Below are 25,253 nucleotides of genomic sequence, written 5' to 3' on the forward strand. Positions count from 1 at the left end.
GGATCATCTGACTGGATTTGGGAGAAGGAGAAATGGGGAAGGCTTGGGCAAGTTGCTGTGGGGGGTGCAGTGCTGTTGACCAGGGTAGGGGTAGCCAGGTGGAAAGCATAGCCAGCCGTAGAAAAATGCTTATTGAAATTCTCAATGAAAGTGGATTTATCGGTAGTGACAGTGTTTCCTAGCCTCAGTGCAATGGGCAGCTGGGAGGAGGTGTTCTTATTCTCCAAGGACTTTACAGTGTCCCAGAACTTTTTTGAGTTTGTGTTGCAGGAAGCAAATTTCTGCTTGAAAAAGCTAGCCTTGGCTTTTCTAACTGCCTGTGTGTATTGGTTTCTAGCTTCCCTGAAAAGTTGCATATCACGGGGGCTGTTTGATGCTAATGCAGAACGCCATAGGATGTTTTTGTGTTGGTTAAGGGCAGTCAGGTCTGGAAAGAACGAGGGGCTATACCTGTTCCTGGTTCAAAATTTCTTGAATGGGGCATGCTTATTTAAGATGTTGAGGAAGGCAATTAAAAAACCTAACCAGGCATCCTCTACTGAGGGGATGAGGTCAATGTCCTTCCAGGATACCCCGGCCAGGTCGATTAGAAAGGCCTGCTCGCTGAAGTGTTTCAGTGAGCGTTTGACAGTGATGAGTGGAGGTCGTTTGACCGCTGACCCATTACGGATGCAGGCAATGAGGCAGTGATCGCTGAGATTGAAAACAGCAGAGGTGTATTTAGAGGGCAAGTTGGTTAGGATGATATCTATGAGGGTGCCCGTGTTTACGGCTGATATCTATGAGGGTGCCCGTGTTTACGGCTTTGGGGTGGTACCTGGTAGGTTCATTGATAATTTGTGTGAGATTGAGGGCATCAAGCCAGGATTCAGACACGGCTAGAACATCCGGGTTAGCAGAGTGTGCTAAAGCAGTGAATAAAACAAGCTTAGGGAGGAGGCTTCTAATGTTAACATGCATGAAACCAAGGCTATTACGGTTACAGAAGTCATCAAAAGAGAGCGCCTTGGGAATAGGAGTGGAGCTAGGCACTGCAGGGCCTGGATTCACCTCTATATCACCAGAGGAACAGAGGAGGAGTAGGATAAGGGTACGGCTAAAAGCTATGAGAATTGATCATTTAGAACGTCCGGAACAGAGAGTAAAAGGAGGTTTCTGGGGGCGATAAAATAGCTTCAAGGTATAATGTACAGACAAAGGTATGGTAGGATGTGAATACAGTGGAGGTAAACCTAGGTATTGAGAGATGATGAGAGAGATATTGTCTCTGGAAACATCATTGAAACCTGGTGATGTCATCGCATGTGTGGGTGGTGGAACTGAAAGGTTGGATAAGGTATTATGAGCAGGGCTAGAGGCTCTACAGTGAAATAAGCCAATAAACACTAACCAGAACAGCAATGGACAAGGCATATTGACATTAAGGAGAGGCATGCTTAGTCAAGTGATCATAACATGGGCCATCGGTAGCAAGATAGCGTAGGATGGTGTTCATTGAAACCTGGTGATGTCATCGCATGTGGCTGGGTGGTGGAACTGAAAAATAGGTCCGGTATATTCTGTTCTGAGTCGCAGTTGTACAAAACTGGCGAAGATATCCCTTAGTGGTGTGGGGCTGCTGACCATGGCAAAGATATCCTTCCTGTTTGGCTGTCCGGGGTGTCCTCGGATGGGGCCAGTGTCTCCTGACCCCTCCTGTGATTTAGCTGCAGTAGTTTATGTGTCGGGGGCTGGGGTCAGTTTGTTATATCTGTACTTCTCCTGTCCTATTCGCCAGTAAACTGGCTAGCCCTAGGACTTCTGACAAGTCCACCTGGCCATGCTGTGCCCAGTTTCAACTTCCACCTGACTAGTTTCATTTCTGGCATCTTGGCCATGTTCTGTATAATCAAAACTGGCCACCCCACATAGCCTGGTTCCTCTCTATAGCTTTTAGGGAGTTTTTCGCCAGCTAAAGGATAGCTGACCATCAACCATCCGTGATTAGCTAAGGCGATAGCTTTTCGAAAAGGATAGCTGTTAGCTAAAAACTGGCTTTCTGGCTAGCTTCTGGCTAACTTTTGGCTAGCTTCTGGTTAGCTCCTGGTTAGCTCCTGATTAGCTTCTGGCTAGCTTTTGGCTAGCTTCTGGTTAGCTTCTATTGTTAGATTGCCTAGCTTCTATTGTGGAATTCAGATTTGAGGTAAATAATACTTTTTTCTTTTTTTAAATTGGTGAGGCGGGTTGCAGGAGAGTGTTTTGAAGTTGAGTTTTTGGAAAAGAAAATATATAAAAGATGTAAATATATATATACACGGGACACGACAAGACGAGGACAAAGGACGTCTGACTGCTATGCCATCTTGGATCAGTATGTGATACATAGTGAGAAGCTTTTTGTTACAGGGAGAGAGATGAAAAAAGAGGAAAGAGAGAAACATATTGAGAGAGAGAGAGAGAGAGCCAGACAGAGAGTGTTGGTGCGAGAGAGAAAGAGAGAGAGAGAGGCAAAGAGAGGGAGAAAGAGAGAGACAGAGACAGACAGAAAGCCAGACAGATAGCCTGAGCAAGACAGAGGGAGCGAGAGAGAGAGAGCGAGACAGACAGAGAGACAGAGACAGACAGAGAAAGAGAGAGAGAGAGACAGACAGAGAGATGTTTAGAAATGGCTCTGTGACCCTTTGTGGGTTTATGTGATAATATGCAGGACAGACGCTAGTGCCAGTGTGAAATATGCATCCCACAGCCTTCATACTGCTGCATGATGCACAACAATGCCTTGCCCCCCTCCCTCTGCCTCCACGCTGTGTGCTCAATACAACCTGCTAAACAGACACATAAAGGACACACTGACAACATCCATGTCTGACATGAACAAGTGAGTGCTTGAGATTATGTAGGGAAGAGACAAAGAGAGAGACAAAAGGTTGGTTACATGGGTATAAGCTACACTGTGACTGTATAGTACAGGTGTAAGCCTACGTTTGTGTAAATACATCATGTGTGCACTCACTACTGTGAGTCGCTCTGGATAAGTGTCTGCTGAATGACTAAAATGTCATGCAATGGGGCTAAGACAGAGTGGTTGATGGGTAGTTACAGAGGCATCAGAATGGAACACAACTAAGCTGTTCCATCGCTCTCAAACGTAACAGGAAATAGAGGGAAGGCCGCTCAAACTTGGTCAGTGTTGTGTTGCAAGCAGTTGTCATGCCAGTGCAGTGAGACTCAGGGCAAAAATAATTCAGTGCTTCTGGATCAAATGAGTCCAGCCAACTTCTTGCCTTCATGACATGTTGTGTAACTACAGGGCTACACTGGCTTTTTACAAATACACGGGAGAATTCAAATCATCACTCCGTCTGTTATGCAGACAGGCACAGATGCATGCACACCTAGAAACATGCTGAGAGGACGTAAGACAAGGCAGCTTTTAGAACTGGCTCTGGCCAGAAAGATCACGAGACTACGAACAGTGTTGTTTACAAGTCACCAACCACACAACATGTCTTATGTCCGGAATCTGCAGCACTGTCTGCATGGAGAGAGTGTTGCCATGACAATGTGCATGAGCTTGAGGTGAATCTTCCTGGTACACTGGAGAGAAGAGGGCATAACAGTAGAGATTGCCTGAATTTAACTATACTCACAAACCCACACACACGCAGATGAACACAACGATTAAAACAAGTCTTTGGTCTTTTCTGTTTTCCTATGGCTCGTTAAAATACACAGATATCCACGCTTAAGGCCTAGTGGTTATAATGAAGGCAAAGACGTGACATTGTTGCTGGCTGTTACTAGGCAGGTTTGAAATCGCTGTCACTGTTAACAGCATGCCATGTTACATACAATCCTCCACTCACTAACAAGATCTAGTCTAAACCCTGACAACCTGTGAGCCATAGACAAAAAAGGGACATTACTACTGTGAATGACAAGTACTGAGCAAGACCATTGGTTACAGACAGACAGACTCAGAGACAGAGTTACATAGTATGACCCAACAGACACACTCATTCTGAATACAGAGCAGTGACAGTTTTCCATACAGGAATGAGTGTAACACTGCCATGGAATTAAGCCCAGTGTCTGATGGGAGAGACATATAAGCCCATTACTGCACCACAGCAACACAGAATATTAGAGCAGTGTGTGAGGGGGAAAGTGGGTCAGTTTGCCCAAGCACCATAGGGTTGTACAGAGAGGGAGAGGAAAAGGAGGGAAAATGGGGGGGGGGTGAGATAAAAATACAGATGGAGAGAGCGAAGATCCATGGGATAGATAGGAATGAGGGCTCCTCAGAACAATTATTTGATAGTATTAGCAGTGAGTGAGTCAGTCAAGTCAGTCAAGTCAGGCCAGTCAGGTCAGTCAACCAGTCAGTCAGACAGCCAGTTAGGTCAGTCAACCAGTCAGTCAGTCAGTCAAGCCAGTCAGGTCAGTCAGCCAGTCAGTCAGTCAGTCAGTCAGCCAGTCAGGTCAGTCAACCAGTCAGTCAGACAAGCCAGTCAGGTCAGTCAACCAGTCAATCAGTCAGGTCAGTCAACCAGTCAGTCAGTCCACCAGTCAAGTCAGTCAACCAGTCAGTCAGTCAGTCCACCAGTCAAGTCAGTCAGCCAGTCAAGTCAGTCAACCAGTCAAGTCAGTCAACCAGTTAGTCAGTCAGTCAGCCAGTCAATCACCCAGTCAGATCAGATCAGTCTGTTAGTCAGACGAGACCTAATGAAACTGATACAGTGATTTCATGACCTGCTCCTTTATCTGCACACCTGCTGGGTAAATAAGAATGGAAAAGAGTAATCACCCGATGAACGTAGCCACAGTGTTGCAATGCATTTCATGAATCACGTAAAACAGATTAACACAGAAGCATGGCATCAAAGGCTACTTGCTGAGCAATCTGGCCTCCATAATGCTCTTTAGAATTACTGATAGGCTGGCTGAGACACACAGAGAGATGGATAGACACGACTAGATAGCAATTACATGTAGCGCTGTCAACAACATGTAGTGGGAAACTCTTACCCATAATAAAGGTCAAATGGGCCACACAAAGATTCAATATGTGCACCCCTTCATATGGATAGACTCAGACCGCAGACTGTTACACAGATTAGAATGGCGTCTAAGTCTGCTTGCCGGCACCAATTCAGTTTTTGGACCGTGCTACTGACATGACTCAATGATAAAGGTTGACTTGATCCCACAGAGGCCAAAGAATAGGACGATTGCAGTCTAGAAACATCCCTCAGTCAGTCCGATGTACACAAGCTTCATACTTATCTAAGTAGAGGACAGAATGGGAGTCTCACCTCTTCAGACACATCACCATCCTCCTGCTCCCTCTTTTCTCTCTGCATTGTCCCCATGCGACTCACATCCACCAGTGTGTTCTGGCTACAAGGCCTAGCAAACTTCACATCACTCATCCTAGAGTCAGTGGTTCCACACACCTCATAGTTGTACACACGCTGTAGGGTTCCCATGGTTCCATCTGGGTAAACGGGAGGGTGATGTGGGATAACGGGGAGGTTTGCTGCATATTTATAGAATAATCGATTCTGTCTCCATCTGTGGATTTTAACTGTGATAAGGGCAATAATGGAGAATATGAACAGAACCGATACCACAGCCAAGGCCAACACTAGATAAAAAGTCAGGTTGTCATTATATTCCCTGTCCACTGTGAAGTCAGTGAATTCTGAGAGCACTTCAGGGAAGCTGTCCGCCACCACCACGTTCACATTGACTACAGCTGATCGAGATGGCTGCCCGTTGTCCTCCACTACAACAGCGAGCTTTTGTTTCACAGCATCTTTATCATTGACTTGGCGTACAGTTCTTATTTCTCCATTCTGTAGGCCCACTTCAAACAGCGCCCTGTCTGTCACTTTCTGCAGTTTATATGAGAGCCATGCATTCTGTCCAGAGTCCACATCAACAGCCACCAATTTAGTGACAAGATAGCCCACATCTGCTGAACGGGGCACCATTTCAGCCCCCAGAGAGCCACCAGTTTGTACTGGATACAGAACCTGAGGCGCGTTGTCGTTCTCGTCTTTTATGAATACGTTTATAGTTACATTACCACTCAATGGGGGTGAGCCTCCATCTTGTGCTTTGACATGTATTTTGAAAGATTTAATTTGCTCATAGTCAAAGGGTTTCACTGCGTAAAGCCCCCCACTGTCTGAATTTACAGTCACATAAGAGGAGAGTGGAGCTCCGTTTAAACTACCATCCTCAAGGAAATATGATACCCGAGCATTTGGTCCCCAGTCTGCATCTGTAGCTCTTACAGAATAGAACGACAGAGAAGAGGCATTGTTTTCGAACACATAGGCGTCATAGCTTTCTTGTTGGAACTGGGGCGCATGGTCGTTCACATCTGTAAGCTTTAAACTGAGCGTCTTTTTACTTGAGCGAGGCGGGTAGCCTCCATCTACTGCTGTGATTGTTACATTATATTCTGCTGTCTGTTCTCTATCCAATACCGAGTCCGTCACCAGATTGTAGTAATTTGCTAAAGCTGATTCAATTTTGAAAGGAAGGTCGCGATCAATGGAACTTGAAACCTTAGCATTGTCGCCTGAATCAAGATCCTGGATGTTAATCATGGCTATAATAGTGCCAGGGACTGAGTCCTCGGGCAGGGCACTAGAAAAGGACATGACGGTTATTTTCGGAGTGTTATCGTTCATATCAATAACATCAATAACGATTCCACATGAGTTTGTTAAGCCACCGTTATCTTTAGCTTTTACCTTTATCCTAAATTGTTTGTTTCTTTCATAATCTATATCACCCACTACCTTCACCTCACCTGATATCGGGTCAATTGTGAATAGCTCTCTGATAGTAGTGGTAGCATGCTCAAAATAAAATTCTATATTGGCGCTAGATCCCTCGTCTGCGTCTGTCGCGCTCACTGTTGTAACCAATGTTCCCTTCCCAGCATTTTCTACAACGGATGCTTTATATGTAGCTTGGCTAAATATCGGGGCATTGTCGTTGGCATCGAGAACCACAATGTGGATTTGAACTGTTCCAGACCTCCGAGGGTCTCCGCCATCGACAGCAGTTAAAGTCAAATAGTGATGCTTTGTCTTTTCTCTGTCCATGGGTTTTTGAAGTACTATCTCTATGTTTTCACTTACATCTAGACGACCTTGAATCTTAAGATTAAAATGATCCGTGGGGTTTAATACGTATTTCTGGAGTGTATTTGCCCCTACGTCCTGGTCTATTGCGCTTTCTATAGAGAAAAGCGCACCAGGTAGGACTGACTCGCTAATTTCCAATTCAATTTCCTTTTTTGGAAAAACGGGGCTATTGTCGTTGATATCTAATATTTCCACTGTAACCCGAAACATCTCCATTGGGTTCTCTAGAATCACATCGAAACTGAAGCTACATGATGAGATCTCCAAACATAGCTGTTCCCGGTCCATTCTCTCTTTCACTAACAATTGTCCTTTCTCTCGGTTCAGAATCAAGTATTCACTGTCGCCCGCGGTGAAAACCCGAGCTCTCCCGGATACAAGCCGTTGAGGCTCCAGTCCCAGATCTTTCGCTATATTCCCAACAAAGGAGCCCACGGTCATCTCCTCCGGGATGGAGTAGCGGACCTGTCCGGACACAGCGTAAGCTGAGAAGGCGCAAACCATGACTATGCACAATAGCCACTCCAAGAGCTTGTTGTTCCTTCTCATTGCCATTTCACGACAAGAAGCCAAAGCCAAAACACAATATTGAGGCAGAAAATAAATCCTAGAACGTATTTTTCAAGAATCCAGTCAATGTGACGTCCGTTTACAGAACAAAGTGTTTCTGTAGACCTAATGTACTATCCAGAATAGGGCCCTTATTCTATCAACTGGGTCTCCAGTTTAATGTGCTCTCTGGGCGTTGCTAAGCGCATTATTATAGTAGGAACCATAGTGTGATTGTGCTAAATATTACATGCGATCAACAGCGGCACTCAGGGTTCAAACAAAGTACTACATTACTAAAGAAAATGTATCAAACTTTAAAACACCGAACAAATGATTGACATAAAACAGTTACACATTTCGTATTGCAAAATTCTCCTCCATATTATCATAGCATACATACTGCATAAGAATGTGATACGTGAATATAGCTGAAGCAGAGACATTACACTAAGATGCATTGGAAAACACACAGTCACATGCGTAACGACAACGCCTGCGCAGAAATTAACGCAGAGAGGGAGAGAGAGCGAGCGCGATGCATCAACATCCCAGATAGCCTATAAAAAAAGAGGTAAGATTGATTTCAATATGCCTTCTCACCTCTCCATCACCATCCTCCTGCTCCCTCTTTTCTCTCTGCATTGTCCCCATGCGACTCACATCCACCAGTGTGTTCTGGCTACAAGGCCTAGCAAACTTCACATCACTCATCCTAGAGTCAGTGGTTCCACACACCTCATAGTTGTACACACGCTGTAGGGTTTCCATGGTTCCGTCTGGGTAAACGGGAGGGTAATATGGGATAACGGGGAGGTTTGCTGCAGATTTATAGAATAACTTATTCTGTTTCCACCGGTAGAGTTTGACCGAAATTATAGAAATAATAGAAAAAATAAAAAGTAGTGAAACCACAGCAAGTGCCAAAATTAAATAAAATGTCAGGTTATTGTTGTATTCTTTGTCTTGCGTAAAGTCAGTGAGTTCTGAAAGGACTTCAGGGAAGCTGTCCGCCACCGCCACGTTCACATTGACTGTAGCTGATCGAGATGGCTGTCCGTTGTCCTCCACTACAACAGTGAGCTTTTGTTTCACAGCATCTTTATCAATGACCTGGCGTATGGTTCTTATTTCTCCATTTTGTAGGCCCACTTCAAACAGCGCCCTGTCTGTCGCTTTCTGCAGTTTATATGAGAGCCAAGCATTCTGTCCGGAGTCCACATCAACAGCCACCACTTTAGTGACAAGGTAGCCCACATCTGCTGAACGAGGCACCATTTCAGCCCCCAGAGAGCCACCAGTTTGTACTGGGTAGAGAACCTGAGGCGCGTTGTCGTTCTGGTCTTGTATGAAAACAGTTAAAGTCACATTGGTGCTCAGAGGCGGTGAGCCGCCATCTTGCACTTTAATGCAGATCTTAAATTCTTTGATTTGTTCATAATCAAAAGCACGCACTGCGTGGATCACGCCACTTTCTGAATTCACAGATATAAATGTGGATGCTGAAAGTCCATCTTTATGGGAATCATCTATAAAATAAGAAATACGTGCGTTGTTGCCGGTGTCCTTATCACTGGCTGTTAGTGAAAATATGGATACACCGGGAGAGTTGTTCTCCCTCACATAAGCAGAGTATGAGTGCCTCTCAAATACTGGAGCATTATCATTCACATCCGATATTCTCAATGTCAGAGTCTTGTTAGTAGAACGCGGAGGAAACCCCTCATCCACCGCTGTTATTGTAATATTGTACTCGGAAACCATTTCACGGTCCAACATCTGATCTGTGACCAAACTGTAGATGTTGGAAGAGGATGACTTAATACGAAAAGGTAAATCCGAGTTTACGGAACATTTGATGTGTCCATTTCTACCAGAGTCTAAATCTTTAATGTTCAGCATTGCTATAACTGTCTCTGGTGATGCGTCTTCAGGTATTGGGTTAGAAAAAGTTATTAATGTAATTACAGGGTCGTTGTCATTGATGTCCAAAATATCTAGCTGTACTTTACACGAATCTGTAAGAGAACCCCGATCCATTGCTTGCACACTTATTTTATGTTGTTTGTTAGTCTCGAAATCTAATTTACCGTTAACTTTGATTTCCCCGGTAAGAGGATCAACAGTAAAAAGATCGGACGCGCTAACAGTGGAATGGGAAAAAGAATACACAACCTCTCCATTTGTCCCTTTATCTGAATCGGTAGCACTGACTCTCAAAATCACAGTCCCTTTAGGCGTATCTTCCGATAAAGAGGATTTATAAAGTACAGAGCTAAATACGGGTGCATTATCATTTATATCCAATACTTGTATATATATTTTGACCGTGCCCGACTTCTGAGGATTACCTCCATCCACAGCAGTTAACACTAAAATATGTTGCTCATTTGTTTCCCTGTCCAGCATCGTTTGAAGTACCATTTCTAAATATTTACTGCCATCAGAGTGCGAATGTTGCTTCAGAGTGAAATGATCACTCGGGAGAAGGGAATATGTTTGAATGGAATTCATTTCGACGTCAGGATCCATAGCATTCTCTAGCGGAAAACGGGTACCAGACAGAGACCCCTCACTAATCTGTAATCGAATTTCTTTACTTGGAAATACTGGAGAATTGTCGTTTATATCTAATATCTCCACGTCAATACGGTGAAGTTCAACGGGATTTTCAAGAATTATCTGGAAATGTAACGAACATGGAGCCACTTGGGCGCACAGCTCCTCTCTATCAATCCTGTCTTTCACAAGCAGAGTCCCTTTGTCCGCATTGAGACCGATATACTCACGGCTATCTTCTGAAAAAATACGCGCTCGACCTGATTTCAGTCTTTTAACTTCCAGCCCCAGGTCCTGAACGATATTCCCTACGAATGAACCCTTCGTCATCTCCTCTGGAATAGAATAGCGGACCTGGCCGTCCACATACCGGTGAAACCAGACTGAGAGGAGAAGATACAGTTGCCATTTCCAAATGGCGGATCCCCCTGTGCCACGAAAACAAAGAAAATACATTTCTTTACGTTGCACAACTTCAATTGTTAAAATCCGACAAGGCGTAGGCCTATATGTAGGCAAAGGAGCAAATCAGGATAGGGCTGTTATTCCAATGACATCCGTCAGAGACAATGTTCTCACACTCCCAAAGCAATAGTGTTTGCGTACATGTCACTGCGACTCTAATATCATCCACAAAATAGGCAGGGTCAACATTACTCTCTTGCAGGTCTACTATTGTATCGGTCAACAGCGGCACTAAGAGCATAGGGGAGTTATTACATGTGTAGAGAAACCTGTTTCTGACATCACAACTCCGAAATATCCACACCATACTGTAGGCTACAGAATGACGGCAGATTATGAATTATTTTTATTGTATGGTCTGCATGTTCAAAAACACGCTAATGTAAAACAAGATTAAGTGAGATGCACATTAGGCTACTACATATGTTGTCATCCTCGGTCAGAACTACCTTTGATCCAAAACAAGTTAAAAATTAATATAAATCAAATGTCTGTCTGACATTGTTGCTGTCCATGAGCGGAGGTGCTGAAATGAACACAGGACTGAGAGCACTCTTTGAATAAGATTAGTAAATGAATGATTAGTAAATGACGTGATTTAGCCCTTAAACGTCATAGGATCCTATGAGAACGTCATAGGATGTCAAAGACCGAATCTAAGTTTAAACAAAACAAATGAAATTGTAAAATCATCAACCAGCATAACACATTGGGCAGACATTATCTCACCTGTTCAGGGGAATCTGGTCAATATAGGAAGTGTATCTATTTGTGCACGCTGTTAAGTCTCCATAGAGCTCGGGTCCATTATTTACACGTTCTGACTAAAAGGTCTGGCAAATTTACAGCCACTCTTTTTTGAGTCAGTCGAGATACACACCTCATAGTTGTACACGTGTTGCAGAGTCCCTGTCCCTACGGCGTCTGCGTAACCGGGTGGATATCAGGGAATAAGTGGGAGACTAGACAGGTACCTGATGCGTGATTGTCTCTATCTGTAGATCCTCACTGATATTATATCCACTACACACGAGATGAAAAGGAAGGACACAACAGACAAGGCCAAAACTAGATCAAATATCCGTTATTCGTTGTAATCCTTGTCTTGTGTATAAAGTCAGTGAATTATGAAAGCACTTCAGGAAGCTGTCCGAAACCACCACGATCACGCTGACTATAGCTGATCGAGATGGCTGCCCGTTGTCCTCCACTACAACAGCGAGCTTGTGTTTCACGGCATGCCGTATAGTTCTTATTTCTCCATTTTGTAGACCCACTTCAAACAGCGCCCTGTCTAACGCATTCTGCATCCCCCTGCAGTTTATATTAGAGCCATGCATTCTGTCCAGAGTCCACGTCAACAGCCACCACTTTAGAGACAAGGTAGCCCATATCTGCTCAACGACGCACCATTTCAGCAACCAGAGATCTACTAGTCGTTACTGGGTAGAGCACCTGAGGACCGTTGTCGTTCTAATCTTTATTAATTATTCACTTCAAAGTTACGTTACATTAAAGTGGAGGAGAGCCTCCGTCTTGCGCTTTGACATGAAATTCAAAAGTTCTGATTTGTTCATAAGCAAACGATCTCACTGCATACATAATGAATGTTTCAGAATTAATCGTTATCTTATTTTAATTTCAGGTTTTATTTATTACACTCATATAGCAGTCAATACCAACGGAACTCCATGAGCATTCAACATATTGCAATAAAACAGGCAGGTGACGCGGCTCGAAACCTCAACCTACTGGTTAAGCCTATAAACCACGGTCGCTACACAGCTCCTTCCATTCAAAGAGCGCGTCCTCGAGCTAGACCTCACAAGACGCCGTCTTACGTCTTACAGGAACGCGCTCACCCGCCAAGCACACGCACGGTCGTGGATGCGAGGTCCGATCACTTCTGACACCAATGTAATGAAATAAGCAGGGAGCACGGCTCGAACCCTCAATATTCTAGCGCCAAGCCCAGCTCGCCATCGACTTTGCCACAAAAGCCTTCTCGAGTGACAGAGTCGATATCCGTGCCTATAAACTCACATTAATGTATAAGAGCAACAAACATAAATTTATTTAAAAAATAGTACAAAAAAATAAAAAAGATAGTTATAATGTCCTCCTATCTAAAGCGACTCACTAATCAATGAGAAGAAATATATGATTAGTGACAGTATGTACCGTTCAGTTCTAGACTTTGGTAAAGTCAGTTCGTTTTGGCTACGGGTATTCCTAACTGACGCCGTGATTCGATCAGTGAGTAGCTAGTCTTTGAATTTAGATTTTAGGAGTCTGACTGTGAAGATAGTGCTGATTTGAGGCCGTCTTTAATGAAGCCAGGTTAGGGACAGGGTCTGAAGTGCCTCTGTACAACTGGACTATCTACCCAGGACGGTGCAGCATGCTCTCTTCGGAATAGATCCAGGTCATCAGACTGGGCCTGGGTTAGTGAGCTGTGCCAAACAGGAGCGGCATACTCCAGGGTGGGGTGGAAATGCTCACCATGTCTTCCTGTGGCACATGGAACCTTTTAAGAAAACGAAGGAGAAATCTGTGGCTCTTGGTTAACATAGCAACCTGCTCACCCCATTGTAAGCCCTTTTTAACATTACCCTTAACATCTTCACACTATCACCCACTTATCAAAGATGAGATGTAATTTCCTTCCACCTGCGAGTCTTCCAAGAAATAGGAGACCCTGGCGTTCTGACCCCAGTCTTCATCTTTAGCGAGACCCAACTAATTGACACACCTGGGGAGTTGTTTTCTATTATAAACTGGGTGGTTCGAATCCTGAATGATGATTGGGTGACAGCCGTGGTATATCAGACCACAAACCACGGGTTGACAAAACATTTATTTTACAGCTCTAATTATGTTGGTAACCAGTTTGTAATAGCAATAAGTTATCTCAGGGGTTTGGGATATATGGCCAATGTACCACCGCTAAGGGCTGTATCCAGGCACTCTGCGCTGCGTTGTGCCTAAGAACAGCCCTTAGCTGTGGTATATTGGCCATATACCACAGCCCCTCGGGCCTTTTTGATTAATTATATAACAGGTGGGTCTAATCTTGATTGTTTAAAACCACATTCCAGCCCGTGTCTATTCCATAACTTACCACTGGCTAAATCTATGACTTTAAAATGCCTATTTACTCTGTTCCATCTGACTGCGCAATCCACTTTCTCATAAACCCAGCCAGGCAATTTATAAACTTGATAACTACTATAAAAAGCATGGCGACATTATCTAATTTCTTTTAGACTAGCATTTGGTTTTCAACAGCAGAGATTTGTATAAACATTGCTGTCTGTCTCTCCGACATTTGTAGCATTGTTTCAATAATGAAATTCGATCTCCAGCTTTCACATAGTAATGAACGTGTCGGGAGTCAGGATGAGACAGACAGGCAGCTTTTCTCAGCCAGTCAAAATCCTGAATCAGCATAATTTGTATGGATTATATACAAAGAAATATCAATTTAAAAAAAGGGACAACGAAACAAAGTGCAACTAGTTTGCAATATTTCCAGCTTCTATTTGAAGTGATTGTGTTAGCTGTGTTGTTGGCTAGCACATTTTCAATGCCAGGTGAAATCACGCTTCATTAGTTCATTGTTATGGATGTACTAAATAAATATCATTAGAAAACAGCTTAAACAAATGCAAATGCAGCTACTTTGTTGTTATTATGGCTGCATTGTTTGACGTGACTGTATGTTAGCCGTAGTTGGCTAGCTAGCAAGCAAGGTATAAGAACGTTGACAGCCAGTATGGAAATGGAACATTTAGAACGATCGACTGGGTCGAGTTCATAGATACAGAACAAAAAGCCTGGACGACTGGGTCACGTCTCTAGCAACTGAACCGATAGAATGAACAGCCGGCCATGGTAGCAACCCTACATTTGTGTCGGGACTATATCTTATCCTCCAAACACCAGCTTCTCGGACATTATCACTTAAAGAGGCCACACACACAATTAGCTATTTTTTAAATGTAATTAGGCAAGTCATTTAAGAACAAATTCTTATTTACAACTTTGGCCTATCCCGGACAAACCCTAACCCAGACAACGCTGGCCCAATTGTGTGCCGCCCTATGGGACTCCCAATAACGTCCGGTTGTGATACAGCCTGGAATCAAACCAGGGTCTGTAGTGACGCATATAGCACTGAGATGCAGTGCCTTAGACCGCTGCACCACTTGGGAGCCCAATCGTCCATACCATTATGGCGTTCAATATTGCCTGCTCTTAAACATTGAGAAAAAAGTTAAATATATCATGCACAACTCCCCCCGTAGTCCTTTTAAATAATCTGTGTCGGTTTTCATTTGAGTTTGATTCTAGAAATCTGCCCCAACTGTTGTTTTTGGCTCGTATGAATTACTCAGATGGGAGATTCACAGCATTTGAGGCTTATAACTCGTCTTCCTGTTCAACAGCAGCACCCAGAGTCCAGAGCACAGACTGACATCATGTTGGTACTGCTACACACAGAGCTAAACAAACACTGGTGCATTACATAACCACATCAGCAGGTGGAATATTGTTGTGATGACAGCTCTAAAAAGGTTATGGATACGGGGTGTGGGTGAAGAAATACTAAAGTAAAACATTATATTAGAGGGAGACTTACTATTACTATCAGAATTAATATCACAAGCAAAACAATTATAGATCAGTCGAGATCAGTATCAACAATTGGCCAATTGTCACTAGAGTCATTTTGAATACTTGAACATGAATCAGGTCATGTATCTTTTTCTGTTGTCAGCAAACACTTGTCACAATACTGTCTTCCAAAAAAAAAGAAGTTTTTGGAGCACTTACAATGACACCGTAAAAGCCAAAGACACAGACAGCTCCTTGAATGTAGCACGTTTGGTATTTCAGCACCATGGAGAGCACCAGTTGCAACTCGAAAGGCAGACTATCAAACCAACTAAACTAGATCTTCTTTTAGGCCATGAAATACAAAAACTATTTCATAATGAAAATGGTGCATGCTGCAACTGTGTCACCAAATACAAATGATAAAAAGATGATCACCAGCAAATCGATATGGCAACATGTGTTTAACCCTGACTGCATAATGCACATTACAAAAATATTTACCCCAAGTCTCAAAAATCAGAACAGCTGTAGGTAATGTTTTATCCACCATTTCATACCCTTTATTTCCATGTAACTGGGGGTGAAACTGAGAGGCCAACAGGACTCCTCCCACAGACCAAGGTCAGAGGTCATCACAGGATGAGCCAGACAGTGTGTCAAAGCAGTGAAGCATGAAGCACCTATATCCAAATCACAAGCTCCACATGTGCCCCAAAAAATCTACACACATCCTGCTGCAGAGTTGCACACCCAACACCCCACAGCTATGCCCCTCCATTCCTTTAAGTCCCAATGACATTGATACCTACGGAGGCTTGTCTATACATCACAATCACAATCACAATCATGGCAGACATGATGCACCTCTTCCAATATCACAACTGAAATTCCATTACCAGTTTTGTATATAAAATATAGGTGATATACATTGTTATATATCATAGACCAATGGGTTATATAGTTATACACACAGAAAGAGATAGGCCTTCTGTTCAGATGAAGAAGAATGAAATGAATAAGAGATATCTTTGAGCAGATACGGAGGGCTGAGGAGCTACATACATAATTCTCCTGACTTACTTTAGAACCTACTTTAGAATTGTGTGCCAGTGCTGAGCAGAGTAGTCTCGCTGCAGTGTGTGTGTGTATGTTTGTCTGTAGTGCTGAGCTGTGTGAAGTTCAGCGGGCAGTACACTTTGTGTTACTGGTAGGCTGTGTGCGAGTGATTTTGCTTTCTGGGCCACTACTGGGCTGTCTCCTCAATACAATGTTTTGTGTGTTTATGGCGAGGAATGTCATGTACTGCTGAGATGTGTGCAAATGGTAAGGTGTGTTAGTGTTATTACTGGGTCGTATATTACTGTGTCAGCAGTGTGCTTGAGATGGTATATGGACAATGGTCAAGGTTGAAGAAAGAGAGGGAACCGCTGACAGACAGTTAATCGTGAAAAGAGTTACCCAGTAAGGCATGTATTCAACAACCTGAAAATGATTGAATACCTAGCCAGATCAACCGTGATACAAGTCAGTACTGACGTTTGAGAAACATGGATGAACGTCTAATTCTGACGTGAGACTGTGAGAGCTGGCAGCATCGAGAATACTAGACTTAGCATCTACCTGCATTGTTGACGTGAGCCAGTGTAAAGTGTCTGAAATAGTGTATCTGTCAGCCACATCGTGTAAGGCCTACATGTCAACCCTTGTGACTGTACGAGCCAACCAATACCGTGGGAGACCTTCATTTGTGTCTGTGTCTACAAGTAGAGAGGAAGAAAAAAACATATCTTACCTTCAGAGCCCAAGTAATTGTCCAATGGGAGAGTGTGAAAAAACAAGAAACAAATGAAAGAAAAGTGTTAAAAACATAACAGGTTTAAATGCTGTGTCCCATTTGCGTTTCATTTCACACGCTTACAAGAAGAATGACCCATAGCAGAATGGTGTTAAGCATTTTATGGACATCTCCACTTTCCGAACACTTAAAGCAGCTACATCTCTACTGATGGTAATAAAGCTGCTATGAAGTAACAAAATGCATGTATTCATACTCTCGTTTATTCTCTTCATGGGCCTTAAAGCTGTAGGCTTGTGCCACTAGTGTCACTTTCTCTGTGCTCACTTTACACGGAGGCTGGTTTTGAGTGACAAATAGCCTTTCTTGGCTGGAACATTCTTCATTATGTACTTGAATGGTGCCATTATGACCCTGGGGTGACCTTCAAATTGCCATTTTCGCATCTAGGCTGGAGACCAGAGTAGATAAGCTTGCCCTCGGTTGTCAAAGACAATAGAAATGTACACAAATATCACCAGCAAGATTTTACTGAAAAATAACTGGCATTCACACAGTTAGATATTAATGATGTATTCCACAGTTAGCTTACTTGATAAAGTTTCTTATGTTTTCACGGCAGAACAAATACTCAGGCAGACGTTTGACAATTACTCCTGCCTGATATGCATTCAACAATGGTTAAAACAATCTAAATTTGAAAGAATTCTGTCCATCTCCAGAATGAGTCGTGAACCTCTTCTAATACAAGGTAAGTGTGAAAATAGGTGAGATGGAATTCCAGGATGACAAACCCAGGTGTCGCTTCAGTGGTCAAATGAAGCAAACAGCCAAGGTCAAGGGGAAATATGTTTCTATACTATTTTCAGTGAACTTTGACCTCCCCTCCACCACCACCAGCCAAAGGGCTGGGATGAAGGAGTTCTAGTACGGATCATCACACACAGTAAGCAAGCAGACCAAACAAATATAAACGTCTTCTCTCCCTCATCCCACCACTGCTCGACCCCAGAATGACACTTTTAATTTGAAAAATGTTACATTACCATAGTTGAATATTTTGATCCACTCTCAATAGCTTCACTGGTTTCATCTGGGCTCTTCCTTAGTGTTAAATCAGAAGGCAGGGTGCTGTCATTGTAAGATCTGACAAACTTGAAGTCACTGGTGCGTGAGCCCGTTGTCATGTATGCATCATAATTGTAAGAACTACGCAGAGTTCCAGCTCCATCCACCTCTGCATAGTTGGGAGGGAAATACGCGCTGGGAATGGCGACTGCTCCATCAAACAACATTCTAGGCTTTCTACTGCGGCAGAACCTCACGGCCAGAATGAGAATAATGAAAGTCAGGAAAAAGGTGGAGACAGAGACCAGCGCGATGATCAAATAGGAAGTTAGTTTGGAACGATCTTCATAAGTCATGTCTTTCAGTTCTGGAACTTCAGCCAAGTTATCTGATATGAGTAAATATACATCACAGGTTGTAGAGAGAGAGGGCTGTCCGTTATCTTTCACTGATATAACAAGGTTCTGCTTCATATTGTCAGATTCAGAAATGTCCCGCTGGGCCCTGATCTCCCCACTGTGGAGACCAACAGTGAAAAGTCCCAGATCAGTCGATTTCAAGATCTGATATGAAAGCCACGCGTTTTGTCCAGAGTCAGCATCCACAGCTATCACCTTGGAAACCAGTGACCCCGCCAGAGCAGCTTTGGGGACCATCTCAGTCATCAAGGAGTTCCCTGCTGGAGCAGGGTATAATATCTGGGGAGAGTTATCATTCTCATCTGTTATGAAGACACTCACTGTCACGTTACTGCTGAGTGGAGGAGAACCATTGTCTCTGGCTACAACGTGGACTTTGAAGTTCCTAAACTGCTCATAATCAAATGTTCTCACAGCATGGATCACCCCCGTGTCTCCGTTAATGGATAGAAATGAGGACACCGGAACACCATTCATCTCACTGGGCAATAGAGAATAGACCACCGTGCCGTTCTGTCTCCAGTCTGGATCTCTGGCAGTAACAGAACACATAGAGGAGCCAGGCGTGTTATTTTCAGTCACATAGGTGCTATAGGATTGTTCTACAAACACTGGTGGGTTGTCATTCACGTCTGACACAGATAAATGAATCGTTTTTGAGGAGGATAAAGGTGGAGACCCCTCGTCAGTGGCAGTGATAGTTATGTTATAATCTGATATTATCTCTCGGTCTAGTTCACTAGTTGTGACCAGAGAATAATAGTTTTTGATTGAGGGGTTTAGTTTGAAAGGAACATTTTGTTGAATGGAGACGTGGACCTGTTTATTTCCCTCCGAGTCTTTATCCTGTACATTGATGATGCCCACCTCTGTGCCAGTTAACACGTTCTCAGGGATGGGATTTTTTAAAGATTTTAGGAATATCACAGGTACATTGTCATTTACATCTGTGATTTCGATAATTACTTTTGTGTTGGAAACCAACCCTGATCCGTCTTGCGCCTGGATACGCATTTCATAATATGTTTCTGCTTCAAAATCTATTGGTCCAATGACTTTAATTTTTCCAGTCTTCTTTTCAACGGAAAATAGCCTCGCTGCTTTATCAGATATTCGACTGAAATCGTAGCTCACTTCCCCATTGTGTCCCTCGTCAGGATCAGTGGCACTAACTGTAGCTACTACGGTATCCAAAGGAGAATTTTCTGGTAGACTGACCTTATAGGCGTCCTGACTAAACACTGGAATATTGTCATTAGCATCCAACACAGTAACGTGTATAACTACAGTACCAGATCTCTGCGGAGTCCCACCATCAACCGCAGTAAGTAACAATGTCACCTCTTGCTGTTGTTCTCGATCTAATTCCTTCTCCAAAACTAACTCGCCATATTTCCCACCGTCTCTATTTGTATGAACAGCCAAAACAAAATGGTCATTCCTCTCCAGCGTATAGCTTTGAACTGCATTTAATCCAATGTCTGCGTCATGGGCTTCGTTTAAGGGAAAGCGTTGCCCTTTCACAGCCGACTCTACTATCTCTAATTGTATGCGTTCACTTGGAAATCGAGGTGAATTATCATTTATATCCTGGATTTGAACAATGACACGGTGCAACTCTAAAGGATTTTCAAGCACCAGCTCGTATTTCAAAGCGCATGAACCCCTTGGGCCGCACAGCTCTTCTCTGTCTATTGTTTCAGCGACAATCAAATCCGCCGAGTTAGCGTTGATATCACAGTAGCGTCGACTGCTGCCGTCCAAGTCTAACCTAGCGTCACGAGCCGACATTCTCTTAGCATCCAGCCCCAGATCCTTGGCTATATTTCCGATCAAAGATCCACGTTTCAGCTCTTCCGGAATAGAGTAGTTTATATCTCCATGGCTATGGTGCAGTTTGGACAGAGAAAGCAGTGTCACACAGAGTATTGAGAGCGAGAAACCGTTGTGTCCCATCTTCGACATATGCCTGGAAGACAGAGATAATTCACAGAATAGGCCAGTTGTTCGTGATGGATAATTATTCAAACGGTTGGCTAAACGAAGAGAAAATAAGCATTGCATACATCCAGATTCTCCTACGATGTTATGTGACGCAGTTGGGTGTTTTCTTGCTTTTGAATATTACAGTTGTGGGAGGAGAGATACATATATTAGTTCAAGGTTGGTATATAGCGACACACTGAGTATTTCATTCAACACTGCATTTACTGACAACAAAAAAAAAAAACGTCCCAAAAAAGGTGTGGAGTTGGGGCGCAGGGAGCTTAGAAACCAATTTCTCAATGTTTGACAATTGAAGAAACAATCGATAGCCTACACTTCATAAGCTTTATATTATAGTGAACTATCAAAGTGAGATGTAGCCTCCTATCATTAGATCCGCTATAGGACTATTAGACGATTTCTAGAGAAGTTGGTAAATATCACGAAAAATTCCAAAAACAGCAGCAGGGTGCTGAAGCAAACAAACGTGATACTAAATCAAATCTATATTCACTGTATGGTCTTAAGTGAATCCTTATTTTATAAACGTCTGTATGCTCTGATTTTAAAACTGAATAAGATTCTTTAAAAAAAAAGAAAAACTACATTACACCTTGAATGATATGCAAAATAAATACACATCTAATGAAATAATGATTTCAAACGGTAAAAATCCATGATGATGTGCCTTAGAAAAACACAAGACCAGAAAAAAAGTTTAACTACAGATAGCTTTAGTCATTCCATTGCAGAAGCCTGCAGAATGGTGATCGCTATCCACAATAGTGGTGCTGAAAAACCAAAGACCTCGAAAGGGCGAACGGCTGCCATACGATCTCTTAAATGTTGTGTAGACGCCACAGAAAAGAATGAAAGAAAGCCACTGTTGGCAAATATTTAGAGCCTTTGGCTACATTCAAGTTTCACTATGTTCAGAAATGATTTAGGAGTGTGAAACTCATGTTCATGGACATAGTTCTTATAAGAGCGAGGAGCAAAACCAACGATGGCAAAGTAAACAAACTAAAACAATTGAAATGTATCGAATTAAATAGGCTACGCCGAGCACACCGAACTCACATTTAAATATGACAACTCGATAAATGATATCAGCACACTGTTATCTTACCTCATCACAATTTTCTGCATTGTTCAGAGTAATTATACTTTCGCCAAAAGGCTCAACTGGTTTCTTCAGTGTAACATCAGCAGGCAGGGTGCTGTCATTGTAAGATCTGACAAACTTGAAGTCACTGGTGCGTGAGCCCGTTGTCAGGTATGCGTCATAATTGTAAGAACTGCGCAGAGTTCCAGCTGCATCCACCTCTGCATAGTTGGGAGGGAGATACGCGCTGGGAATGGCAACTGCTCCATCAAACAACATTCTGGGCTTTCTACTGTGGCAGAACCTCACCGCCAGGATGAGAATAATGAAAGTCAGGAAAAAGGTGGAAACAGAGACCAGACCAATGATCAAATAGGAAGTTAATTTGGAACTATCTTCATAAGTCATGTCTTTCAGTTCTGGGACTTCAGCCAAGTTATCTGATATGAGTAAATACACGTCACAGGTTGTAGAGAGAGAGGGCTGTCCGTTATCTTTCACTGATATAACAAGGTTCTGCTTCATTCTGTCAGATTCAGAAATGTCCCGATGTGCCCGGATCTCTCCACTGTGGAGACCAATAGTGAAAAGTCCCGGATCAGTCGATTTCACGATGTGATATGAAAGCCACGCGTTTTGTCCAGAGTCAGCATCCACAGCTATCACCTTGGAAACCAGGGACCCTGCCAGAGCAGCTTTGGGGACCATCTCAGTCATCAAGGAGTTCCCTGCTGGAGCAGGGTATAATATCTGGGGAGAGTTATCATTCTCATCTGTTATGAAGACACTCACAGTCACGTTACTGCTGAGTGGAGGAGAACCATTGTCTCTGGCTACAACATGGACCTTAAAGCTCCTAAACTGCTCATAATCAAATGCTCTCACTGCGTGCATCACTCCCGTGTCTCCGTTGATGGATAAAAATGAGGACACCGGAACACCATTAATCTCACTGGGCCATAGAGAATAGACCACTGTACCGTTCTGTCTCCAGTCTGGGTCTCTGGCAGTAACAGAACACATAGAGGAGCCAGGCTTGTTATTTTCAGTCACATAGGCGCTGTAGGGTTGTTCTTCAAACGCAGGAGGATTGTCATTCACGTCTGACACAGATAAATGAATCGTCGTTGAGGAGGATAAAGGTGGAGACCCCTCGTCAGTGGCGGTGATAGTTATGTTATAATCTGATATTATCTCACGGTCTAATTCACTAGTTGTTACCAAAGAATAGTAGTTTTTGATTGAGGGGTTTAGTTTGAAAGGAACATTTTGTTGAATGGAGCAGCGGACCTGTCTATTTCCCTCTGAATCTTTATCCTGTACATTGATGATGCCCACCTCTGTTCCAGGTAACACGTTCTCAGGGATGGGATTGCTAAGTGATTTGATCAATATTAATGGTGCATTGTCATTTATATCAGTTATATCTATGATTACTTTTGTGTTAGAAGCTAAACCTGACCCATCTTTGGCTTGGACGCGCATTTCATAATCTTTCCTCTCCTCAAAGTCCACAGGTCCAACGACTCTGATTACACCAGTCCCTTTGTCTATAGAAAACACCGTCGATGCTTTTTCAGATATACTTCTGAAGTCATACGTCACTTCCCCATTTGCACCCTTATCTGCGTCGGTGGCGCTGACAGTTACCACTACAGAATGTAAAGGGGGGTTTTCTGTCAGACTGACTCTATAAACGTCCTGGCTAAATACTGGGATATTATCGTTAGCATCCAACACAGTGACGTGTATAACTACAGTACCAGATCTCTGCGGAGTCCCACCATCAACAGCAGTAAGTAACAACGTCACCTCCTCTTGCTTTTCTCGATCCAGCTCTTTTTCTAACACTAACTCACTGTATTTCCCACCATCACTATTTGTATGAACGGCCAAAACAAAATAGTCATTCCTCTCGAGTATATAGCTTTGCACTGCGTTTAATCCTATGTCTGCATCATGCGCTTCGTCTAAGGGAAAACGTCGACCTTTATCAGCCGATTCTGTAATTTCTAGATTCATGCGCTCATTAGGAAATCTAGGAGAGTTGTCGTTTACGTCTTGAATTTGCACAGTGATACGATGAAGCTCTAGAGGGTTTTCAACCACAAGTTCATATTTTAGTGCACACGTAAGCTTCGAACCACACAGCTCCTCTCTATCTATTCTATCCGTCACAATAAGGTTGCCCGCAGCGAGGTCAATGTCACAATATCGTTTACTGTTATCATCCATATCCAACCGAGCTTTGCGATCAGATAATCTCTTCGCATCCAGTCCGATATCCTTGGCTATATTCCCAATGATAAATCCACGCTTAGCTTCCTCGGGTGAAGAATAGCTCATGTCTCCATGCGTGGTGTGAGGGAGAACAAGAAAGAAAACCGAGCAGAGTTTGACGGCAGAGAGCAAAAATATTTTGACCACCATCATCAACGTTGGAACGTTTGATACTCCTGTCCTTAAGATTGTGATTTACCAAATTCGTTATGCCACAAAATATGTATGCAAGGTTACAATCCAAATTCTGTCCAAGCAACGATATATGTTGATACCAGTCAATGCGACGTTTTTCCCCACTGCAGAAACAAGTCTCCTCCCTGTATATGGTAATCTGCTGGGTGGGGACACAATCATGCATTCAGCCAGAGAAGGTGAACAGCGACACATTGAGTATTTTCACAAAAACTGCAGTAACACTACAAAGTTACTGAATATACAGTACATTGAGCAAGATTCATTCAATATCTTATTGTAAAATGTGCTATAGTTAAATATTGCCATACATGCATGCCAACAGTGCAGTTTATAGATAGAACAAGTCACCAGTGTTGAATCAGTCGATTTATTTTTTCCCGTTGTCTTATTTAACCCCCAGACAATATCTATCTATAATTCAGAAGCAACTGAGGAAAGCATGAGAAAATGTCACGGTAGTTTAGGATGTAAGAATAGGTTATATTATTTATATTATTTATATTTTAAAACTTCTCAAATCACATTATTGAAAAACAGTTATTTATTATCAAGGCTTTGGTAATTTATATTTAAAAAAATCACCCACAACAATGAACATCCTGGAGACTCCATTGCCAGATTCTCAATTTCTGGTCGCTGTCCAGTGCTGAAACAGGGCCGACGCAATAGCCCATTTACTTTATCTCTCATACCAAACGTTAGTGGGAGAATAAAATGTGTGCTGCAAATTGCTATCCAACAAACGGCGAACCTGTTGTCTTATGTCAGCAGCCTTAGACTAAGCCAGTCTTTTTACAGAGACAGAACACTTCAAAGAGTTAAAAGGTAAACCTGTGTCCTGCGTTTAAAATGACAAACGAAGCATTTCAACGTTGTAATTGTAAGTATGTGTCCTGCATTACAACGTAATCAAAGAAGTCCGCAGGTGTGGCACCCTGCCCGGGAATCAGATACTTGAGTAAAATTGTTTGAAATTGATTAAACCCTGGGCAAAATCCGTATGTTTTGGAAAGCACATTATAACAGTGGAAACTGCTAAATTCAGTCAATTTAAAAACGTTGCC

At 42.9% G+C, this 25,253-nt stretch overlaps 1 protein-coding gene across 40 annotated transcripts in view; it reads right to left on the reverse strand.

Annotated features, from left to right (window-relative positions):
- LOC112243017 (protocadherin gamma-C5-like) overlaps window positions 1-25,253 on the reverse strand; it is a 140,372-nt gene that overhangs the window by 50,722 nt on the left and 64,397 nt on the right. The window contains exon 1 of one of the 40 annotated variants that reach the window (XM_042309425.1): window positions 21,736-24,285. The exons of 30 other annotated variants lie outside the window; for them this stretch is intronic. In XM_042309425.1, coding sequence (XP_042165359.1) covers window positions 21,736-24,144 — 2,409 coding nt within the window. In that variant the 5' untranslated portion in view covers window positions 24,145-24,285. Of the gene's footprint in view, window positions 1-5,294; window positions 7,871-8,297; window positions 10,869-18,179; window positions 20,737-21,735; window positions 24,286-25,253 lie in introns of those variants that run through there. 9 more of the 40 variants (XM_042309414.1, XM_042309434.1, XM_042309419.1 and 6 more) reach the window with 9 other exon arrangements.

Source organism: Oncorhynchus tshawytscha, linkage group LG30, assembly GCF_018296145.1.
Source record: "Oncorhynchus tshawytscha isolate Ot180627B linkage group LG30, Otsh_v2.0, whole genome shotgun sequence".
Classification (NCBI taxonomy): domain Eukaryota; kingdom Metazoa; phylum Chordata; class Actinopteri; order Salmoniformes; family Salmonidae; genus Oncorhynchus; species Oncorhynchus tshawytscha.